We start from the raw sequence: 21176 nt of genomic DNA on the forward strand, positions 1-21176 counted from the left end.
ATGCTGGACCTGGTCCTTGCCACAGGCGATGACCTTGTGAGGGGTCTGCGGGTACTCCACCGTCTGGGTAACAGCGATCATCGCCTGCTGGAATTTACTATCCAGCACAGGGTGATGAAAGCAAGCAGCAAGGCAGAGGTCCTCTACTTCAGGAAGGCTGACTTCTGTAAGCTAAGAAGGTTAGTAGGAGAGACATTGAGGTCTCAGAGCTTCAATGAGATGGTAGTCCAAGATGGGTGGTTGTTCCTCAAGGAGACAATCCTCCAATCTCAAAAGGAGTCAGTCCCAATGTGCACCAAGGTGGGCAAGAGTGCTAAGAAGCCCCCATGGCTCAGCAAAGGCATCCAGGGATGCCTGAGAGCAAAAAAGGAGACGTACAAACAGAGGAAGCAAGGGGCTATCACCAAGAAGGATTACACCTCCGTTGCTCAGGACTGCAGGAAGGCTGTTAGGAAGGCCAAGGCAGAGATGGAGCTAGGGCTAGTGACCAGAATTAAGGATAATAAAAAGTCCTTTTTCAAATACATAGGAAGTAAGAAGAAGGCACCGGATAACGTGGGGCCCCTACGGGATAGGTGTGGCAATCTGGTGATTGCAGCAAATGAAAAAGCTGACCTCTAATGAATTCTTTGCGTCCATATTCCTGAACAGGGATCGGGACATCCCTCCCACTAGAATTGCAGATGGACCCAGGGGATGCACTGCCATGACTAGGGTCAGGGATGACCTAGTTAGGGAACTTCTGGAGGGGCTGGATGTGTTTAAATTAGTAGGTCCAGATGGTCTTTACCTGAGGGTGCTGAGAGAACTGGCAGGGGTCATAGAGGGGCCCCTGGCATGGCTCTATGATCACTCGTGGGGCACTGGCCAGGTACCAGAGGATTGGAAGAGGGCCAATGTGGTCCCCATTTACAAGAAGGGGAGAAAAGAGGACCCCGGCAATTATAGGCCAGTCAGTCTTACCTCGGTCCTTGGGAAGACCTTTGAGAAAATTATCAAGGAGCACATCTGAAAGGGCCTAGCAGGGGAGGTAATTCTCAGGGACAACCAACATGGGTTCATTGAGGGCAGGTCCTGCCTGACTAACCAGGTTTCTTTTTATGATCCAGGTCACAAAGTCCCTTGATGAGGGTGTCGGGGTACATGTTGTCTTCCTGGACTTTAAGAAGGCCTCTGACACGGCTTCCTACCACATTCTCTTAAAAAAACTAGGTGACTGTGGCACTGATGCTTACACAGTCAGATGGGTGGCAAATTGGCTAGATGGTTGCACCCAGACAGTGGTGGTGGATGGATTGTTTTCAACCTGGAGGGATGTGGACAGTGGAGTCCCCCAGGGCTCAGTCCTGAGGCATGTACTGTTCAACAACTTTATCAGCGATCTGGATGTGTGTGTGGAATGCATGCTGTGCAAATTTGCTGATGACACCAAAATGTGGGGCAAGGTGGGCACGCTGGAGGGGAGGGACAGAATCCAGCAACATCTAGACAAATTACAGAGGTGGGCGGATGAGAATAGGATGGAATTCAACACAGACAAGTGCAAGGTGCTGCATCTAGGGAGAAGGAATCAGCAACACGCCTATAGGCTGGGGAATACCCTTCTTGTCAACATAGTGGCAGAAAAGGATCTTGGAATCATTGTTGACTCCAGGATGAACATGAGCCGCCAATGCAAGGAAGCAGTCAGTAAGGCTGGCTGCACCTTGTGCATCTACAGATGCATCACAAGCGGGTCCAGGAAGGTGATCCATCCCCTCTATGTCGCATTGGTCAGGCCACAGTTGGAGTACTGCATCCAGTTCTGGGCATTAAACTTCAAAAGGGATGTGGCTAGCTTTGAGAAGGTCCAGAGGAGGGCCACTCGCATGGTCAAGGGGCAGCGGGGCAGGCCCTACAAAGAGAGGGTAAAGGGCCTGAACCTATTCAGCCTCCACAAGAGAAGCCTGAGAGGGGATCTGGTGGCTGTTTACAAACTCACCAGGGGGAACTAGCAGAAATCAGGGGAGGCTCTGTTCCCCTGGTTACCACCCAGGGTTACTAGGAATAACGACCACAAATTGTTAGAGAGAAGGTTCAGGCTGGACATCAGGAGACATTACTTTACAGTTAGGGCTGCCAAGCTCTGGAATAGGCTCCCAAGTGAGGTGGTGCTCACTTGGCTGGGGTGATATGATCCCGACACCAGTTCCTGCCCAGGGCAGGGGGTAGGACCTGATGATCTGTTTAGGTCCCTTCCAACCCTAAGTACTATCATACTATGAAAACATAATATTACAGGCATAGCAGGAAAGGAAAAAGAAAGTCAGGGCCTCTGGATTTGCAGATAGGGCAGGATTTGCATGGCCACCAGGGGGCATCATAACTGCCCCTGGACCCAAACCTGCTACAGTAGCCTGTTTAGAAAGTTATTTCCCTTTGACTGCTTGAAATTTCTTAAAAGAAGGGGTTTCAGGATCAAATAGTGCCTCCCACATGATACTAATCTAAAACAACCAACCAACCAACCAACCAACCACCTCCACAAAACTGAGGCTGCCACTTGTAATGACCTCAGATGTATATAAAATATTTGATTAGAGTACTGAGAAAGATCCAGAAGAGACAGTAGTGACAAAGGCCAGAAGATCTAGGCACTCCAAGAACAAAAAGCATCTGGCCCAGGTCAAAAAGATCAGAAGAATCATTATTTAGTGTTAAAAAACCACAAGCAAAACCACCACCACCACCCACCAATCTCTCCAGCCACTGCCAGGATCGATCAATCATATGACATTCTAACATACTGGAAAACAGTCATAATGGTATCAAAATACCATTAGAATGAAAGAGACCTCACTCTCAGGGTAACAACTGCAGTTACCAGGATCAAAATACCATCAGTTCTAAAGTTTCCGAAACACAGAAATGTTGAAGTTGCGCTCCCACAAACAATACTGAGAACGTCACAAAGCCAAGAGGTTTAATATTTTGCTTCACAGTTATTCCAGTTAACATAATTGTTTCAGAAGAAGCAAATGGAAATTTCTTCTTAAAACTAAAGGATTAGTAGCCTGTGGAATGTATAAAATGTCAAACACGCTTTGAATCTATTTGTAACTATAGGTCCTTATGGCACCTAAAACAAAAACACCTATCAATCTATTTAAGGACACAACCAAGGTACCAGCACGTACATTCTGTTTACCAAAACACAGGGGGGGTTGGAGCCTGGGGGGAGACCTCAGCCTTCCCTGGCAGGATGCCCAATCTGAGTGGGGTCTCTGCGGAGCTGCCCCAGGCCCAGGCAAGCCCCCTGCTTGAGCACAGCCCCAGCGGCAATGGGTTCACCCCACCCTTGCCCCCAGAGGCAGCGGCCAAGAGCAACCCAGGCTGGAGACAGCTGGCTCTGGACCCAGTCCCAGCCCAGGCCCTCAACTTCCCCTGCAGGTCCAGCAACTGTGAGGGTCCCAGCAGCTGCAGCAGGAAGGCAGGGGGAGCACACCCACTCACAAACCCCACACAACTCCTTCCAGGGGTGCTTGGCAACTTCAGGCCCCACAGCTCGGACTCTGACCAGGCCAGGACAGCTCCAGCACAAGCTGCCTCTGGGCCCGCAGGTTCCCATATATCCCCAGTTCAGGCCCCCAGAGAGCAGCAGCAACAGTGGCTCTGAGCTGTGTCCACAGAGGTAGCCACTGCCATTGGGCAGGGTTCCCATGTAGCCACCCCCTGCAACCCCACATGCCCGGCCTCAGCCCAGCACCAATAAAGCCCAAGATGCGCTCAGAGCCGCCACCAGTGCTCTCCTCCCCACACCACCTAGGCTCCTGCCGGGACCCAGCGGGTCTGACAGCTCTGTGAGGGTCCCGGCAGGAGCCCAGATGGCATGGAAGTATGATGGCTCCATCCGGCTCAGCGGCAGTGGCACCGGGTGCAACTTGGGCTCCACTGGTGCTAAGCTGGGACCAGGCATGTGGAAGATGGCTCTGCAGGAATCCCGCCCCCACCCACTAGCAGCAGCTGCCACCATGGAGGCACAGAGCCACCAGCACTGCCAACTCAGCTGATTGGAGCCCTGGATGGGGGTGATGTGGAGTTTGTGGGTGTGTGGGTGGGTATGCCCTGCCTCCTCCCTTCCTGCTACAGCCACCTGAAGCCTGCACTTGGGCTGCCCTGCAGCTCCTCTGCACTGCCACCACTGCCCTACTGGTCAGCCAGGAGGTGGTGGTGATGATGGCAGAAAGGAGTCAGAGGGCAGCCTGGGTGCAGGCTTCAAAACCATGTGTGTGATTAACACATTAAAAAAATTAACACATTAATTGGTTCTTGCATTAATCATCCATGTTAACGCTTATTAATTGACAGCCCTACAACAAATAAAAGGTTGGACTGTAGACCTGTTTCTGAATCTTATCAGTAGCCATCCTGCAAGGTTACCTGTGATCTGGGTAAAAGTAAAAATTAAGTAATACCATTTTGAAACTAAGGCTTTTTCTGGGCTAGATAAACTATACCACTGAAAAAGAACAAGCATCCCTCTAACAGTCCAATGCATCTCAACCCTGACCTGCAGCAACTATTCTGGAAGTGCAAGTAAGTTTTTAGTTTCTTGACAGAGATTGTTAACACGTTATGTCATGCAGTTTACAAGATGGTGGTCTTGGAAATATAACAGAACACATGTCTAGAACTACACTTAAGAGCTATTTTCCAATCTATATAAATTCACTTCCCCAACAAGCTACTGGAAGAAAGGCTTAATAGTATATATTCCCTTTATCTTAATATGAAGGTACACCATTTCCATAAGGGTCCCACTAAAATTAAGCCTCTGTGAATTCTAAAATAATTGCAAAATAAAACTGAAAGGTATTTTATGTTTTTATACTGGAAGTTAGATGATACAGAAGATCTTTGTTTATAAAAGTAACAGTATGCTTTTATGAGTTATTTGCTTTGGTACCTCAATGTTTTTACTGGCCACATTCTTCACAACAGCAGGAAACAATTCAGATGCATTTTTCCCCTTTGCAATCACCTAAAAGAGAGAAATAAAATACTACTAGTAGTTAAAAATATAAATATCACCAAAACCTTGTTTCAAAACCTTCTCTCAACTCCCTTCCCCCCAAAGTTCTACTTATTTGATTAGCAGCACCTATACTTTACTGTGACGATTAATGATAGCACAACAAATACTGCAAGTAGAGCAAGGAATGCAGTTTCTTGCACTGTTTAACAGACTGAAAACACAGAATCTGGTATGCCACAAAGCAAAGTTGTATAGCATTAAAGGTTTGTTCATTTAAAAAACTACAGAGCATGCTTGTTACTAAGCACTGTCAACCTAAAAAAAAAAAAAAGTCCAAGACTTACATTTCAAAAGAACTAAACTAGAAATTCAAACCAGGTTTAATAGGAGACAAGTTATATACTTTTGAAGAAATTTCCCCCCAAAAGTTGGATTTTAGTGAGCAAAAGTAAAATATAATGCAAGCTAGGCATAACCTACAGAGCTTACATGAAAATAAAAACATAGCTGCATACACAAAACAGCCTAATACACAAGCCCTTACAGAACGGTCCTTGAGTGTGTTGTCACACAAGGAGCAAAAGAAAAAGCCTGGTATTACTGAAGAATATTAACATCAGAAAGACTAGCAACTTGCCCATCAAGACTGATGGGGGGGGCACGCAGGGACAGAGGCCCACGTCTGATCCCCTGCCGCTTCAGGACCAGGCCCTCTTCCTCCCCCCCTCCCCTTCAGGGCCAAGCCCACTCCCCCCGCCCTTGGATCTAGTGCCATTTCCCCCCCCACCCCCCAGGTCCACCTGCCTCCCCTCTACATGAATGACACGGGACACTGTCACCCACCACCGTCTCCCAGGAGCAGGGGGGGGGGGGAGGGGGAAGGTGGGAAAGCTTGCCCAGCCATTCCCTTCAGCCAAAAACCTGTGCTGCTGCCACCTTGAGGGACAACCAATCAGAGTGTAAATAAAGCCTTACAGACAGACAGAGTGAAGTTTTTATAATATTAGACTAGCTAACTGCCCATCAAGAATCACTTGGGGGGGGGGGGGAAGGCGGAGATGGAGCCCCATGCCACCCGTCATCCAGGCCCACTCCCCACTTTTCTCCTGCTTGGGGTCCAGGCCTGCTCCCCCCCCCGCTGCAGCAGCAGGGGCAGAGGAGGGGAGAAGCAGGCCCGGGCTCAATGCAGGGGAGGACTGGGCCTGAGAGTGGGGAGAAGCCAGGCCACTGCAGTGAGGGGTGGGGGGTACGGAGGGGAGCAGAGGGCCCGGGCCAACCTGGCAGCGGCAGAGGGACAGGAGGAGTGGGCTTGGACCCAAGGGGGGTGGGGAGGCGGCCCACTCCTTCCCTCCCCCCGCCGCTGCCATATCAGGCTGGGCTTGCTGCTCCCCACCACCGTCCCACCATCATGGGAGGCTGGCTCCTCTACCCGCCCTTAAGCCTGATCCTCCCCCATACCTCCTGCATCAGACGCAGGCCCCAGGCCCACTCCTCCCCTTCCCCCACCACGTTGGCTTGGGCCTGCTTCTGCCCTGTACCACCATGGTGGGCCCGCTCCTCCACCACATCCTTTTTGCCAGGCCCAGGCCTGCTTCCCCACTTCTGCTTGGGGTCTAGAACTGCTCCCCCGTTCCCCGCCAGCAGCCCGCCAGCGTTCCCTGCCAGTTCCCCGTACAGGCCTGCTCCTCCCTTTCCCAAAGCTGCAGCCAGCCTGGGACCACTACCCACCCACACTGGGCCTGGGGCCACTCCCCCCCAGCCACCTGGGGTCTGGACCTACTCCAACCTGTGGCACTGCCAGCTCCAAGGAGCAAGGTGGGGGTGGGGGCAAAGATAGCTTCTTTATCCCATGTCAGGTCCGTTCCTCCCACCACCACCACGCCAGCCCCACAGGCGGTGATGACAGAAGAGGGGAGAAAGGTGGACTGAGGCCAGCACTGGTGGCCTCCCTACCCTGCCCCCCCCCCCCGCATCACCACCATCATTACCTCCAAGGAGCAGGGAGGGGGCGGGGGGGGGGGGGGTCGAGGCCAGCTCCAGTGGCCTTGCACTCCACCTGCCCCTGCTCCACTGTCACCACTTGTAGGGAGCAGGTGGGGGGGGGGGTGAGCCCAGCACTGCTCGTCTTACCCCCCCACACTCTGTCCACTGTGCCCCCACCATCACAGCAGCAGGCTGCCATATGTCCAAATACTTCTTTGTGCTCCGACTGGCTGTTTGTCAGCCAGTCAGAGCACAAATAAACATGACAGACAGACAGACAGACAGACAGACAGACAGACAGACAGACAGACAGACAGACAGACAGACAGACAGACAGACAGACACTTTTATAATATTAGAATGTTAACCAGCTTTTAATTTTACTAACACAAAGTTTTAACACCTCAAGGCAAGAAAAGGAAACTCAAAAATATTCAGATTTGAAATTTAGTATCTAAAAATATATAGGCTGCACACGCCCATTTTAGACATACTTGCATCTTTAAGTACACTAAACACTGAAGCAACTACATCCTTCATTTCAGTTTATTAAAAATGCCATCTTTTAATATTAAATATTTAACAAAAGTAAAGCCCTCAGTACACTGCAATACATATGCAACATTTAAAATCTATTTAAACTCAGATGCTAAGGGGACAAGGAGATACATCTCCGAGTAATACCTCCAGCAAAAAACAAATGATATCTAAGCCAGAACCCACTCAGCTCATATTCTATACTAACTAAAGTAGAAAAAGGAACAAAAGGACATTAGAAAAAATGTTAGGTTTTAAGATAGGAAAACTGAAGTTATGCAGTGAAATAGAGAACAGCAAAAAGCTTTCATATGCCTCTCAACCTTGCTCAGCTTGGGTATGTCTGATCAAATGCTAATATACCCATAAATCACTGCATCAATACATCATTAAAATAGTGATATGATAAGCCAACATGCTTGGTAAAAGGATTAGCATGCTTTTATCAATAAAAAAAAAAAACTAAAAAAAAGCTGAGGAGTAGACAGTTAGTTATATTTCCTCAGGTATATAAAGAGACGAAATCTAAAAAACCCCCACATAGTTCTGACATACTGCACGCTAAAAAAGGATAAGAAAGCCTCACATAAGCTTTAAAAAGAAGATATAGTTTGGAAAAAATGTATGATAGCACTTGAAAAAGTTTACTTTGTTTTAGAAAGAACCATGTTAATCTTTAACTTTAAGATTTTAGTGCAAGCCTGTTTAAACATGCACAGTATAAAAAAAGAAAGGAAAGAGACCAAAAACCCTTCAATTCCTAAACAGAAATGGTAGAAGGCAAGGCAGGATGGAATCTTACGGCATTTTTACACGTGCTCCGGGGGGGGGGGGGGCGCTTTAATTAGAGCAGCTCCAAGAGCCACTGTAATTAAAGCACCTGTAGCATCTTGTGTATCAATGTCCCAATGCTTCAAAGTGACAGTGGGGCACTTTAACTACAGCTAATGGAACAAGCTTTAGTTAAAGCGCCTTTGTTGCCATTCTGAAGTATGGGGGTGCTGATACACAAGACGTGGAGACTGCTGGAGCAGGCTAATTAGTGTGTACCAGCAGACTATTAATCAAGTCTGCTCTGATGTGCTGTAATGTGCTGTGTGTGAGATGTGAGGTGCACTGCATGATGGGGTGACCTCCCTGCACATCTCCAGGCATCCTTTGAGACTAACTGGTGCAGAAGGAAATCAGCATTTGTAAGCAACAGCCTACTTAAGATGACATCAACTGAACCCTTTAATTCCTAGAGGAGTTTCTTCAAACAAAATTTTTTCTGAATCAGTAGGGCATCAGGTCAACCCAAAATCCACAAACCTGGCATCTCAGGATGCCTCATTGCCTCTGGCACCAGCACCATCACAGAGGTAGTTACTAGGTAAACCAACTCTACCGTATATCCATAAGCTACTAGAGCTGCCAGTTATTTCAGTGTTTCTCAACCCATGGGTCATGACCAGGGATCTGGGTTTTCCATTTCCCATGGAAAAACGGAAAAAACCATGGATTTTTCCCTTTAGCAGAGAAACCCGCAGATTCCCGGCTTTTGCAAAACAACTCTGCAGGCTGGTTGAGCTCCAGCCTGCAAAAACTGTTTACAAACAGGGTGGGAAACCCCCATCCCTGCCCAGAGGAGAGGGGGAGGGGAAGGGCAGGGCCTAAGACTCCCAGTCATTCACAGCTCCACTCTGCTCAGCTCAGCCTCACTCTTTGTTCCTGAAGCCTGAGTTAAGTGGGGCTTGCAGGGGGCTGGGGGCCCCTCTGGCAGGGCTGGGGGGAACCAGGACCTGTCCCCACCCCCACCCGAGCAGGCAGAGCAGTGGGGGAGCTGGCTCCATGCTGCTTCTGCTGCAGCTGCCTGCTGTTGGGGGCAGAGAGCTGCAGACTTGGGTCCCTGGCCCCACAGCCCTGGCAGCTGGGGGCCCCTTCAGGAAGGCCTGGGGGGCAGGGGCACAAGTAGGGCAGGGGGGCAGTGAGGGGCACCAGCAGGGCTGGCGGGTGCTGCAGGGGGCTTTTAATTTTAATAATGAATTTTGGGGGGTTTGTCAGAGAACCTGTGATTTTTTAAATCAGATAAAACCAGGATCCCTGGTCATGACCCAAGAGTGGATTGCAAGAAGATCTGGGTCGCACTGCAAAAAAATGCTCCACACCCAAACTGCTACTGGATCTCGGAAGCAACCCCCCCTGAAAAAGTGGCGCAGTGCATACTACAATACTGTGCTCCAGAACAAACGGACCCATGGCCCTCCAGGGAGATGCTCTGCTGCTGACCAGGGCATCTCCACTCCTCCATGTGGTGTCCTGGCTGCTGCAGCACATCAGGAGCTGGGAGGAGCCAGGCAAGAGCAGTTTGCTCAAGGTGGAATGCAGTATTCCACAACAAAGATCTGCAGCACAAAGTAGTGTCACAAATTTGTACCACTGCAGGCACACGCCCCTGCACATTTAGAGACAGTTTTGTCAGATTGTATGAATAGACTGCTGAAAGAAAGGATTTTAAATAGAAACTATGGAAAGGGATGGAGGGAGAGAGAGACTGCTAAGAGATGTAAAATACAGTTTTAAATATGCTGTGGATTTTGCCTCCTGCCACTGACTGGCCAAGGAACCCCAGTGGCCTCGCTGCTGATCAGCCAGGAGGCAAAAACCATGGCGTATTTAGAACCAAAATTTTTGCCTCCTGGATGATCAGGAGCAAGCAGAGAGGCTGCTGGGGTCCCTTGGCCAATCAGAGAGTATGAGAGAGGGAGGGTGTAGCAAAGAGAGCAAAATTTAAGGAGTCACTGTGCAGTGCAATTATAGCACAATTTATGTCTACTATATGCAAATATACAATATGTGCAATTAGAAAAGGTTTGCACTAAGACATCTTTTATTTAAAACATTTTGCTTAAATGTTTCTTTTTTTCTGATTATAGGTAAACTTACAGGTCTTTTGCTCTTTTAAAAAAAGAGAAAGTCAATGCAACACGACTCTTACACTGATAGTATAATTGACAACATTACCAATAAGCAGAAGGCAGAGGGGGATACTAAGTGGTTCCGAGTGGCATGAGCTTTTGTAGGTGACCGCCTACTACATCAGATGAAGCCTATTTGTAAGTTCAACCCTCTTCACATGTGACAGTCTTGGGACTGTCATGTACAGGTGGGAAAACAAGGTATTAAAACTTTTTGTAGCTGAGGTTTAACATAAAGCTTTGCATATTATTCATTAAAGTAAATATGAAACTTTAAATTGGGAAATAGCATCCAATTTTCCACTTGTTAAACTTCAACAGTAAATTCATGACATTTTATTTCAAATGCTGCCAACAATTTATCAATTGTGGATGTAACATTTCCTAAAATTTCAAATGCATTTCTCAGTTTACTCAAAGGCCTTCCTATAGGTAGACTGAGATGACGAGTGAAAGGCTTTGACATGTCTAGGAACTATGATGCCATATTAGCTTATTGGGGAGCCAACAACAAATGCAATACTAACTACTAAATGGAGATACACAGAGAAAATAATCCAGCAACAACATTTATTGGCAAAAAAAGTGTCACATACCCCAACAATCCTTCTCATAGCATCCAATTTAGCAGAATCTTTATTGCTTTCCAACATCTGCTTTAGGTCTTCATTTCTACAGTAATGGGAGGAAAAAAAGACTGTATAAGAAAGTGTAATACTGTCAAATAAAAACATTTATGCAACACTTAACTTTATTCTTGCAGATCAATAAGTCAGCAAACTTGGACAACTAAACAGTCCAGAAACATATACCAATTTTGACTTCTCAGATGGGCTGCCATTTTACACAAAAGAAAAGGGTAATGGTACAAGTAACAGTCAAAACCAAAAAGTATAATATATGATTAGTAGTTTGTCAGCACATTCCTCCGAGGAAAGGGTTATAACATTACCTATTATCACTGCTTTTTAACTTCACAGGATATAAAGCACTCCTCATTCCTGCCTCCTTCTATACTCTTTAAGAGGCCACATCACTAATCTGGAAAATGGGGGTGGGGGAAAGGGAGCCCCCTTGGGTATGCATAGCCCAAGCCTTTGAAGATTTTTACCAGAAGACTTTTATAGATCTACCATTAGGATTTAGTTTTCACTCACTCACTCGGTGAAAGTAATCACTAAAAGGCTGTCTTCAAAAAAGTCTTGCAGCAAAACAGATGCCATTGTTTCAAATGGTGATGCACTACTGCAGTAAAGACAAAGACTGGACCCTGAACGCAGAAGGTCTTTGCCCGCCCCTTCAGAAATCTCAACACAATAGGCTGTAAGAAAACTAGACAGTCCTTGACAGGGGGTGACAGATTAAATTTACTGCTGGGTAAACTCTGAATTAAATAATGGGTCCAAATACCTCAGTTCCAACAGGTAGTTCGGAATCAAGGGCAGCATTGGGGAAATAACCCCACGTTAGATGCCATAACAAGAATCTGGACCACTAAGCACAAGTAGGTACATCTTGTGGAGGCTCTCTTGTCATGTATCAGAATGCATCTGCCAGAGGTAAAACAGATGCACTCCAGGTACAAGAACCATCCAGCATCCATGCAGGTAGGTGAAGTGAGTACAGACATACGTGAAGTCATTGTCTTGGGAGAGCAAATTGGGGAGTAAAAATAGAAGGTGTTTTTGCAATTATGTGTTCATGTATGCCAAAGGTCCTGGACCAGGCATATGACATCAGGGTGACCCAAGTTTTGTTTTGGTGTACCTTCATGTTCCAGGGAATTGGGGGGCAGGGGGAAAGTATAATAGACTCTTCCACCAGCCTCATTAACATAAAAAAGAAAGCCTTGAGCTGGCACTATTTCACTCCAATGCAAACAGGTCTATTTTTAAAAAGAGCACTCCAGACCAAGAACAGAGTTCTTGACTTCCCACTCGCAATGAAATGCAATGACCCTGCTCAGACAGTCCACTACTTAAATGTAGAGACAAAAGATGGATACAGTGGTAAATGCACACACCAAAGCCAGGAAGATTCACTGTTCATATTGGTTAGTCGTGGACTATCACAATCAGCTGAAGAGAAATGCCCCGACTCAGTTTGGATATTTAGAGAAATTCAGGGGCAAAAGAGCACGCTTCACCTTTTTTCTCCCTCTGTGCAGGGGTGGCCACCAGTATAAGTACTGCTAAGGCAACGAGTCTTTGTTCAGAGGCTTGGGAGCAAACAAATTTGTTAAAGCTTAGCAAGAGTGCAAGTTTCCTCATCTCAAAATATGCCTGAGCTACACCATTGGCTAGAATCAATGAAAAGTAGGGTTGGAAGGGACCTCAGATGGTAATCTAGTCCAGAGGTTCCCAAACTTTTTCTTATTGCATACCCCCTTCCAGATTTACCAGCTGCCCGCATACCCCTATCAGCATATATGTTTTATATTCTAACCCTCTAAAGGCCAATAATCATGAAAATTAAATCCACCTTCCTCCCACATACCCCACATGGATGTCTTGCATACTCCCAGGGGAATGCATACCAGTTTGGAACCCCCTGATCTGATCCAAACCCCTCCTCAAAGCAGGACCATCCATAACTAAATCAGCCCAGCCAAGGTTTTGTCTACCTGGGTCTTAAAACCCTCCAAGGATGGCAATTCCACAAACTCTTCATAACCTGGTTCCAGTGCTTTACTATCCTACTACCAAGAAAGTTCTTCCTAATAGCTAACCTAAATTTCCCTTGCTGCAACTTGAGACTGTTGTTCCTTATTCTGTCATCTGCCACCAATGAGAACAGTCTAGCTTCATCCTTTTCACTCTTCAGGTAGTTGAAAGCTGCTATTAGGTTCATCTGTCATGGGGCTGTCTCCTCTATTTAGTAAAAGACCCACACTTGATCTTCCTCAACAACAAAAGGTCCAGCTGTTGTGATAACGTTAGTGCTAGATGTCATGGTTGATACCCATTAGGACCTAGACCCATCATCAGCTCACTTTAAAAACCAGCAATTCAATGAAATGCCAGCTTTCAACAAGGGCCATTGTTCATTAAGCCATTATCTGTTATCTCCACCCTCCACTTACTTTGAAATTCTCGAGTATTACCTTGTATGCAAAGCCAAAGTACCCCAATAGCTGAAGAATTTTTCAGTCATGCATGTAGCAACCTACAGCTGCTGTCTACATCATTTCCCTTTGGTTTCCACAACTGTGGAAAACCACAGTTTTTCACCTTTGGTCTCCATCAGAAGCTTGACCCTGCTCAACTGAAGAGTCATAGCTCATAATACAGCTAAGGTACTTTATCACAATGAAAGACCCCTTCACAGCCCTTATTTTTAAGCATTTAAAGCAATCCAAAAATGTAAGTCCCAGGGGACTCGTAGAAATCAATAGGATCTACAATAAAAGTTGTAGAACTGGGCTGCAGACAACAAAATAAAATAATTCAAGGACAAAAAAAATAAGGTGTAACCTGAGGAGAGAGGATGTTTACAGACAGAATAAGGGATAGGTGGCCAGAAAGTAACACTGCTTACCCTACCGTTAGACAGTAACACTGCCAAATGAGTCCTTAAGGGCCATGATGGATCAAACTCAACACACGTTAGCAATGTAATGCCATTGCAAAAAACAAAACAACCCCCCCAGAAAGAACAGGAAACAAACAGATGCATTCTTAGGCTGTATTAACCTAAGTATTGCATTTAAGACATGGAAGGTAATGATATCACTCAACTCAGCACGGGTTAGGACTCAGCAATTTTAGTGCTTCCAGTTCTAAGCACTTCTTTTTAAGAATGATGCAGGAAAACAGACACTGAGAGAAGCAAGATTTAGATAAAACTGCAGGGGGAAATAAAAGTCATACATGTGAAGACCATAAGATAAAAGGAACAAGGAATTTCCTCATTTGGGTGATGAAAAGAGATGGATAGGCATGTTTCACAAAAGAGATGGATAGGCATGTTTGGGATGGTTTAAGAACAGCATATCCTACATTTGTGCAGGGGGTTGAAATCCTTGAGTTCCCTCCCTATCCTACAACTCAGTTCTAAACTTACTAACTACAAGAGTTTTTATCTACTCACAGGGACAGGGTGCTGCCAGAGCAGGATTTTTTTTAGAATAGATTTTCATATTAAGTAAAGGACAAGTGCAAGGTTCTGTTCTTAGCCTGGAAGAATCACACGTACAAACAAACTGGGAAATGACTGGCTATACTGCTGTCCTGCCCAAAGACCCAGAGGATATAGTAGACCATAAGCAGTAGCCAGCCAACTGTGTGCTCTTTTTGCCAATATAAGCCTATAATAGCATACTGAGCTGTATTAACAGAGGTGTCACTTGCAAGTCAAAGGAAACAATTCTGTACTGGCAGAGCCTCACCTCAAGTACTGCATCCAGTTTTGGCACCACACTTCAAGACAGACATGGGCAAATCTGAGTCCATAATAATTTCAATTGCTCTTTAGGGGTCTAGGAAACATCACAGAAAAGGACTTAAAATTTCTCAAAGCCAAAAAGTGCTACAATTATAAACCAGCCAAAGACAAAAAAATTAACTGTAAGAACAGTTACTCCCCCCCTCCCAAAAAAAACAAAAGCAAGCAGAGAGCCTACCAGGTATGGAAAACAGAACTAATCAAGCAAGAAGAGACGTACTTTAGGCTTTTGAGATCAAGAAGCACTGGGATAAAAGTAAGTTACCAAAATACAAGCCAAGAAATTTTGCAATGGTAATTAAAACAAATGGCAAAAGGTTCTTCAGCCATATACATAAAAAAAGAAAACAAGGCAAGATTAAGTAGAGCTACTATGCAGTGAAAACAGGAAAGAGAGGAGAAGGACAATCTCGGTATGGCCCAAAAGCCATACCTAAAACCACACCAAAACACATAGGTTATAAAAATGGGTCAAAGCACATATGCATACTTGCTTGGCTACAATTTGCCATAAAGACACTGATATGGACGAAAAAGGTGGCATGGCTATTGACATTGTGAATAATAATCCAAGTTACCACATCTGAAGAAGCAGCAAAGATTAAAAAGCTTTAATCTATTCACATTGAGGAGGACAAAAAAAATTGAAAGACTGGCACACTAAACTGCAGGTCCTGTAGCAAATAAACAGAAGTGTCAAAGAAGTCAAGGAGAGCTTTTTTACTCTGAAAACAGCACGTGAGATAACTATGCAAAAGGAAGAAAGGAAAAGGTATCCAAGTAGCTACAGACATACCTGTCTTAGTTCAAGCAGTATGCAAAGATTCAAAACAAGTTTTAAAGGAAATAATTAAAGATATGGGAAATAAAACATGAAACTTCCCTTTGTCAATATGATAGCTGATTTTGTTTAGACAAAGAAGTTGCGGTTCTAATGCATCTTGACTTCAGTAAAGCATTTGAAATAGTACAACAGGAGAATTATTAGTGAATGGAGATGGGGAGTTAGAACAACTCTAAGGTGGGTAAGGATTGGCTGAAGGGGAAACAACCGGTTACACTGAAAGGGTAAGCATCAATGCTGAAGAGAAGTTGCTAGAGTAGCTCCTCTCAAGACAGGTCTTGGAAGAGACCTCACTTACAAGTTTAGTTAGCTTGGCACACAAAATAGGAGTATGCTAATAGTATTTGCTGATGACACCGAAGTTGTAAGCATCAGAGGATTGGAACATCATACATCAACTGAATCACCTGGAGAACTGAAGCAATTGAAACTGGATGAAACTACATAGAACACAAGTGCAAGGCCATGCACTTCATGATTAATAACAAGTGTTTCTACTATGAATTGGGAGCTTATCAGCTGGAAACAACAAGAGAACCAAGACCTGGGTGAAAAGGATGACTATAAGCCAAAAACATTTAGTAGCTGTTGAAAGGGCACATATGACCCTAGAAAACAGCAGTCAAGATACTGGCAATATAGAAAGAATGGGAAGAAAGAGAAAGAATGGGACAAAGATGCTTAATAGGAAAAAGTGTCATGTGTCATAATACTGTTTATCCACAGTAAATATTTTAATATTTAAATAACTAGGAGATTAGAAGATGTAAACCACAACAGTTTACAAAGTCATAAACAATAAAATACATCAGCTTTACTACTGTAAACTTTTTTTTTTCACACCATTCTTCAGAAGTCTTAAAAAACTACAGCATGATTAAATTATTTGAAAACACCATTTCTGCATTAATTGTTGAAATTACAAGAAAGCTATTTCAAGTTTACATTGCTCACATGTCAACCAATAAAAACTGCAGTCTATTTACATGGGAAGCAAGAAGAAAAGATGGGCAAGCATCTCAGGATCAAGGATACTTACACAGTGAGATTTAGTTCCATGAGTACACATGGATCATCAGAACTATTGGTAAGCCCTTTCTCTTCTATAGTAGGCTCCAGCTTCAGTGCAACCTGGAGGCTTCCTGCTTTTTCAAGAACAGATTTAATACATCCAGAAGCCTCATTAATTTTACTGAGCAGTGAAGAATCTTGCTCCATTCTTTCAAATGTAAAGAAAGTAGTCAGCGAATCAGCTAACCCAAGTTACTTAATGCCAACTGAGACTGAACAGGAATTAAAAAGAAATTATTGTGAGGTAACAGGATATTCACTCCCTCCACTGTTAACTTGAAGGGAAAAAATGCTATACAGATTGCAAAGGTCATTTTCCTTGAAAAATACATCTTATCAGCTAAATACAATCACCAGTAGAACTTGCCAAATACTTGTTTCAGCCGTGTAGCCTTTACATTGTTTACTAAGCAGCACAGCAATATTTTCATAATCTCAGAAACAGGAAGATACAACAAAACATTTCATTTCCTTAATCAAAATCTTAAAACAGAAAGACAAGCTTCAAAATGCAGGGGGCGGGGGTGTTATGTTCATTAATGAAAAGAAAGGGTCTTTAGTTCATGGATTTCTACAAACAGTGTTCTTATCATATCAGTCCACCTGTCAGCAAAGGAAATTACAAATGAGTTGACAACTGAACACAATCTTTTCAGATTTGAAAGTAATTATAGTTTAGTATGTAGAAAACCAGAAAGACAAGTCTTCACGTAAGAAAACTATACTAAACTATTATCTAGAAACACAGTATGAATGTTTTACTCACTTTTTTTTTTTTACTTAAACAACATAAATATACCCTAGTGTAGGGGCAGGCAAAGTCTGGCCCGGGGTGGACTCCATTTCCCAGCAGCCCTGTCCCAGTTGCGCACCCTGCCAGCACTGCTGGGGCCAAATCTCCATGGAGACCCTGGCCCCATGCTGTCAGGACACCACCACTGCCAGGGTTTCCTTCATGGGAACTGGCTGCAGGGGCTGCTGGGAAATGGAGCCTGGCTGCCAGCTGGATCCACCATGTTGCATACCCCTGCTCTAGTGCAGGCTTATCCAACATGCTGCCTGCGGGCCGCCATGCAACCCAAGCCATTTTCTTTAGCCCGAGGTCCCTCACTTGGGACAGGGGAGGCGTCCTTGCGCCTGCTCCACGGAGGCGGCGGCGGTGGGGCAGAGGCGAGGCAGGCAGGGCCGGCCTGCAGGCCCCAGCTGGCAGCGAGGGGAGGGGAGCTGCTCACCCCCGCAGGGCTGGGCTCATCAGTGAGCCGGGTCCCATTGCCGCTGCCCCAGCCACGCGTGACTGGATGAGCTGGGGAGGGGACAGCACATGCAACTTCTTCTCTGGCTCCGCCCCTTGCCCCCGGTGCACGGCCAGGGGAGCTGCAGCATGGCCCGCGTCCTGCCTGCATATGTGGTGGATAGAGGCACAGGGTAAGTCCCCACGCGGAGCTGGGGGCGCCTCAGGGCCGGGCTGGGGCTGTGGGGTGCGCGGTTGCCAGAGCCGGGCTGGGCAGGAGGAGCCCAGCCCAGAGGCTGCACTTGTTCCTCAGACCAGGACACCCAGGATGAAGCGATACAAGGGAGGACACACACACATGTGCACATACACACATGCATGCATGCTGAAGTGTGGGGCAGTGAGCAGAGCCAGAACAGCTGTCAGGAGCACAGTGCCTCTCTCACCACAGCCAGGGCTGCAGACTGGGGCGCTGGCCAGACTGGGGACTCTGCATGGGTTCTGTCTGACTCACAGCTCTGGCCCTGCCCCTGTCCCCATCCTGACACCTGCAGCTGCATCCTGGCCATGAGTCCCTGACTGGGCAGCGGCAGCCAGCCCCAGCCTCATACTCTCCTCTCTGCTTAGGGCAGGATGCAGTCAGGCCAGACCAGGCTCTCCACATGGGGCTGCAATGTGGCTGACTTTGCCTTAGCCCAGCAGCACACAGCCAGGATGCAGTAGCAGGTGCCAGAATGGGGCCAGAGCTATGAGTCAGAGCAGGGCAGACAGAGAACATACAGCATCCCCAGCCTGGCCAGCACCCCAGTCCCCACCCCAGCCCACAGCCCTCCTTGCTCCAGTGACAAAAGTACCATGCTTCCCAGCACATCCCAATAGCTGCTTTGGCTGTCAGCTGCAACACATATGTGCTTGGAAGTGCGCGCGCGCACACACACACACCCCCCCCAGCTCCCAGATTCCCACCAATCTGGTACTTTTGCTTAAATTTTCTCCAGTGGCTAAGACACTATGACAGCCTATAAAATTTGGGACACTCTCAGCCAATCGAGGATATATGGTCACCCTACATATAAATAGTCTAGATTATTCTAAAAAATGCCCATATTTTATTGCTTTGATTAGTTTCCACTTTGGTTGATCTCTTTTCCAAATCTGATCTGTTGACTTGCAATATGCTTCTTTCATTCATTGAAAAAGTGACTAGAAGCAAAAGTATTTATTTTAGTCAAGTGTTTGGTATTATTTCATTCTTGCTTTTATACTGTTTTTATTTTGGATTTTAAACCACATTTCTAGACCCTCATTGTCACTTCCTGCAACTTCACTGGTGTCAAAGGTCACGTGACATCACTTCCTGATGTGATACCACATCCTGTGAGGTCTTTGAATATGGCTTGCCAGCCCACTGGGTGATAAAAAGTTTGTGATCCGGCCCCACATTCAAAAAGGTTGGACACCCCTGCTCTAGTGTCTGTGGCAACTTCTAATCGTGTGTGTAACCAGATAAATAAATAGTGTTTAAAACCTCTAATTACACACTCTGGTTTACCCAAGTGTCAGGCTTTTCCCTGCACCCCCACATATTTTCACTTTTCTACTATGTTTAAAAAAAAAAATTAAAAAAAAATCAAAGTACAGAGCTCTGCCTTATGGAAAACTATACTCTGCATGTTGATCCACAACATCCCATATTCCTTGCCACAGACTTTGCTAGCTTCTGAGGTTTATGGTAATCCAACTGTAAATCCATTTCAGTAAACCTAAATGCAATTCCTGGCAAGTCTGACTCTACACTTTCCCCTGGGCTTTCATCTATTTTTTGTGATCACTAGAAGCACCACAGCAAGGAGACCAGACTATTCTCAATCATAGTTAAGTTATTCTTCCATTTCAGTAACAAAAATAGGCTCAAAAGGCAATTTAACCTGCTAGTTGTTTGGATAAAAATTAAGCAAATAGCAATTATCTTAATATATTCATGGCTCTTATATATTGCTTTTAATCAGCAGAGCTCAAAGCATGTGTCCTAACAGGGGTTGATATTACCCTCCTTTGCCTCAGTTCTTCATCTACAAAAGACTAAAGGTTTTTGCCTAAAGTCACCCAGCAAGCCAGTGGCAGATTCAGGAATGGAACTCTGGTCTCCCAAATCCCAGCCCAGTGCTCCATCCTCTAGAACACACTGCCTCGTTATCTTAAGATTACTTTATTTTGACAAAAAATAAGTTTTCTGCAGTGGGTAGAGCATCACGGGGTGGGGGCAGGGGGGCGTGCTGCAGCCAGTTCGGCACTCTAGCCAGGAGCGGGCAGGCTGCAAACCCCCGGACCCCACTTCCATATGCCACTCCACCTGCCCTACCAGTCTGAGTTCAGCAGCTGTGCCTGCTGTGTGCTGGGCTCTGCCTCTGCTCCTGCCTTGTTGTGGCTGCTCCAACAGCGCGCCGTGCAGCACCAGAGTGCCACTGGGGGCAGGCCAGGCAGGAGGCGCATGGCATCACAAGCCATCAAAGCAGCAAGGCATGGAGGCAGGAGCAAAGGCAGAGCCTAGCCCACAGCTGCACTGCCCTGCCCTATGCACGAGCCGCCCAGGATGACCCAGGGCATCTGTTCCATTCAGCCTGAAATTACAGCTGAGGCTGGCCCCACACTGCTCCCCCCCCCCCGACAGTCTGGGGCCACAGCCAGGGCAGGTTTGGGCCCAAGGGGCCGCAGTTTCCTGGGACCATGACCCCAGGCGCAGGGGAAGGCACGGCCACATAGGTACAGCTGGCCCTGAGCCTGGGCCTGGCTCTGCTCCACTACCTCCTGATCCCTGCCCCCGCCCCCCACACCTTCCCCGACAGACTTTCGTGTGGGGGGGAGGGCATACGCATGCTCAGCACCACCCCCCCGCAAATCTTTTTCTCCCTCCAAATGAGTACACCCCTACACGTGCATGTGTGCATGCCCACGCCCCCACACATGTTCATGGCCAGGAGAGTGTATTTGCGTATGTGTGTGCATGTGCAGAGAGCGAGTTGAATGTGCGCCCGTCTCTGTATGTATGTGTCTGTGTTTATGGCAGGAAGAGTATGTTTGTGTCTGTATGTCCAT

The 21176-nt window shown here is 46.4% G+C and overlaps 1 protein-coding gene across 6 annotated transcripts in view; it reads right to left on the reverse strand.

Annotated features, from left to right (window-relative positions):
- Positions 1 to 21176, reverse strand: part of AP3B1 (adaptor related protein complex 3 subunit beta 1) — a 287301-nt gene that overhangs the window by 235718 nt on the left and 30407 nt on the right. For 2 of the 6 annotated variants that reach the window (XM_059725108.1, XM_059725107.1), the window contains exons 1-3: positions 16818 to 17044; positions 11088 to 11163; positions 4946 to 5020 (exon numbers count right to left, since the gene is read on the reverse strand). In XM_059725108.1, the coding sequence (XP_059581091.1) occupies positions 4946 to 5020; positions 11088 to 11163; positions 16818 to 16996 (330 nt within the window). In that variant the 5' untranslated portion in view covers positions 16997 to 17044. Of the gene's footprint in view, positions 1 to 4945; positions 5021 to 11087; positions 11164 to 16817; positions 17046 to 21176 lie in introns of those variants that run through there. The other 4 variants (XM_019482176.2, XM_006261568.4, XM_019482169.2 and 1 more) reach the window with 3 other exon arrangements.

The sequence above is a fragment of the Alligator mississippiensis genome, chromosome 3 (assembly GCF_030867095.1).
Source record: "Alligator mississippiensis isolate rAllMis1 chromosome 3, rAllMis1, whole genome shotgun sequence".
In the NCBI taxonomy this organism is placed as follows: domain Eukaryota; kingdom Metazoa; phylum Chordata; order Crocodylia; family Alligatoridae; genus Alligator; species Alligator mississippiensis.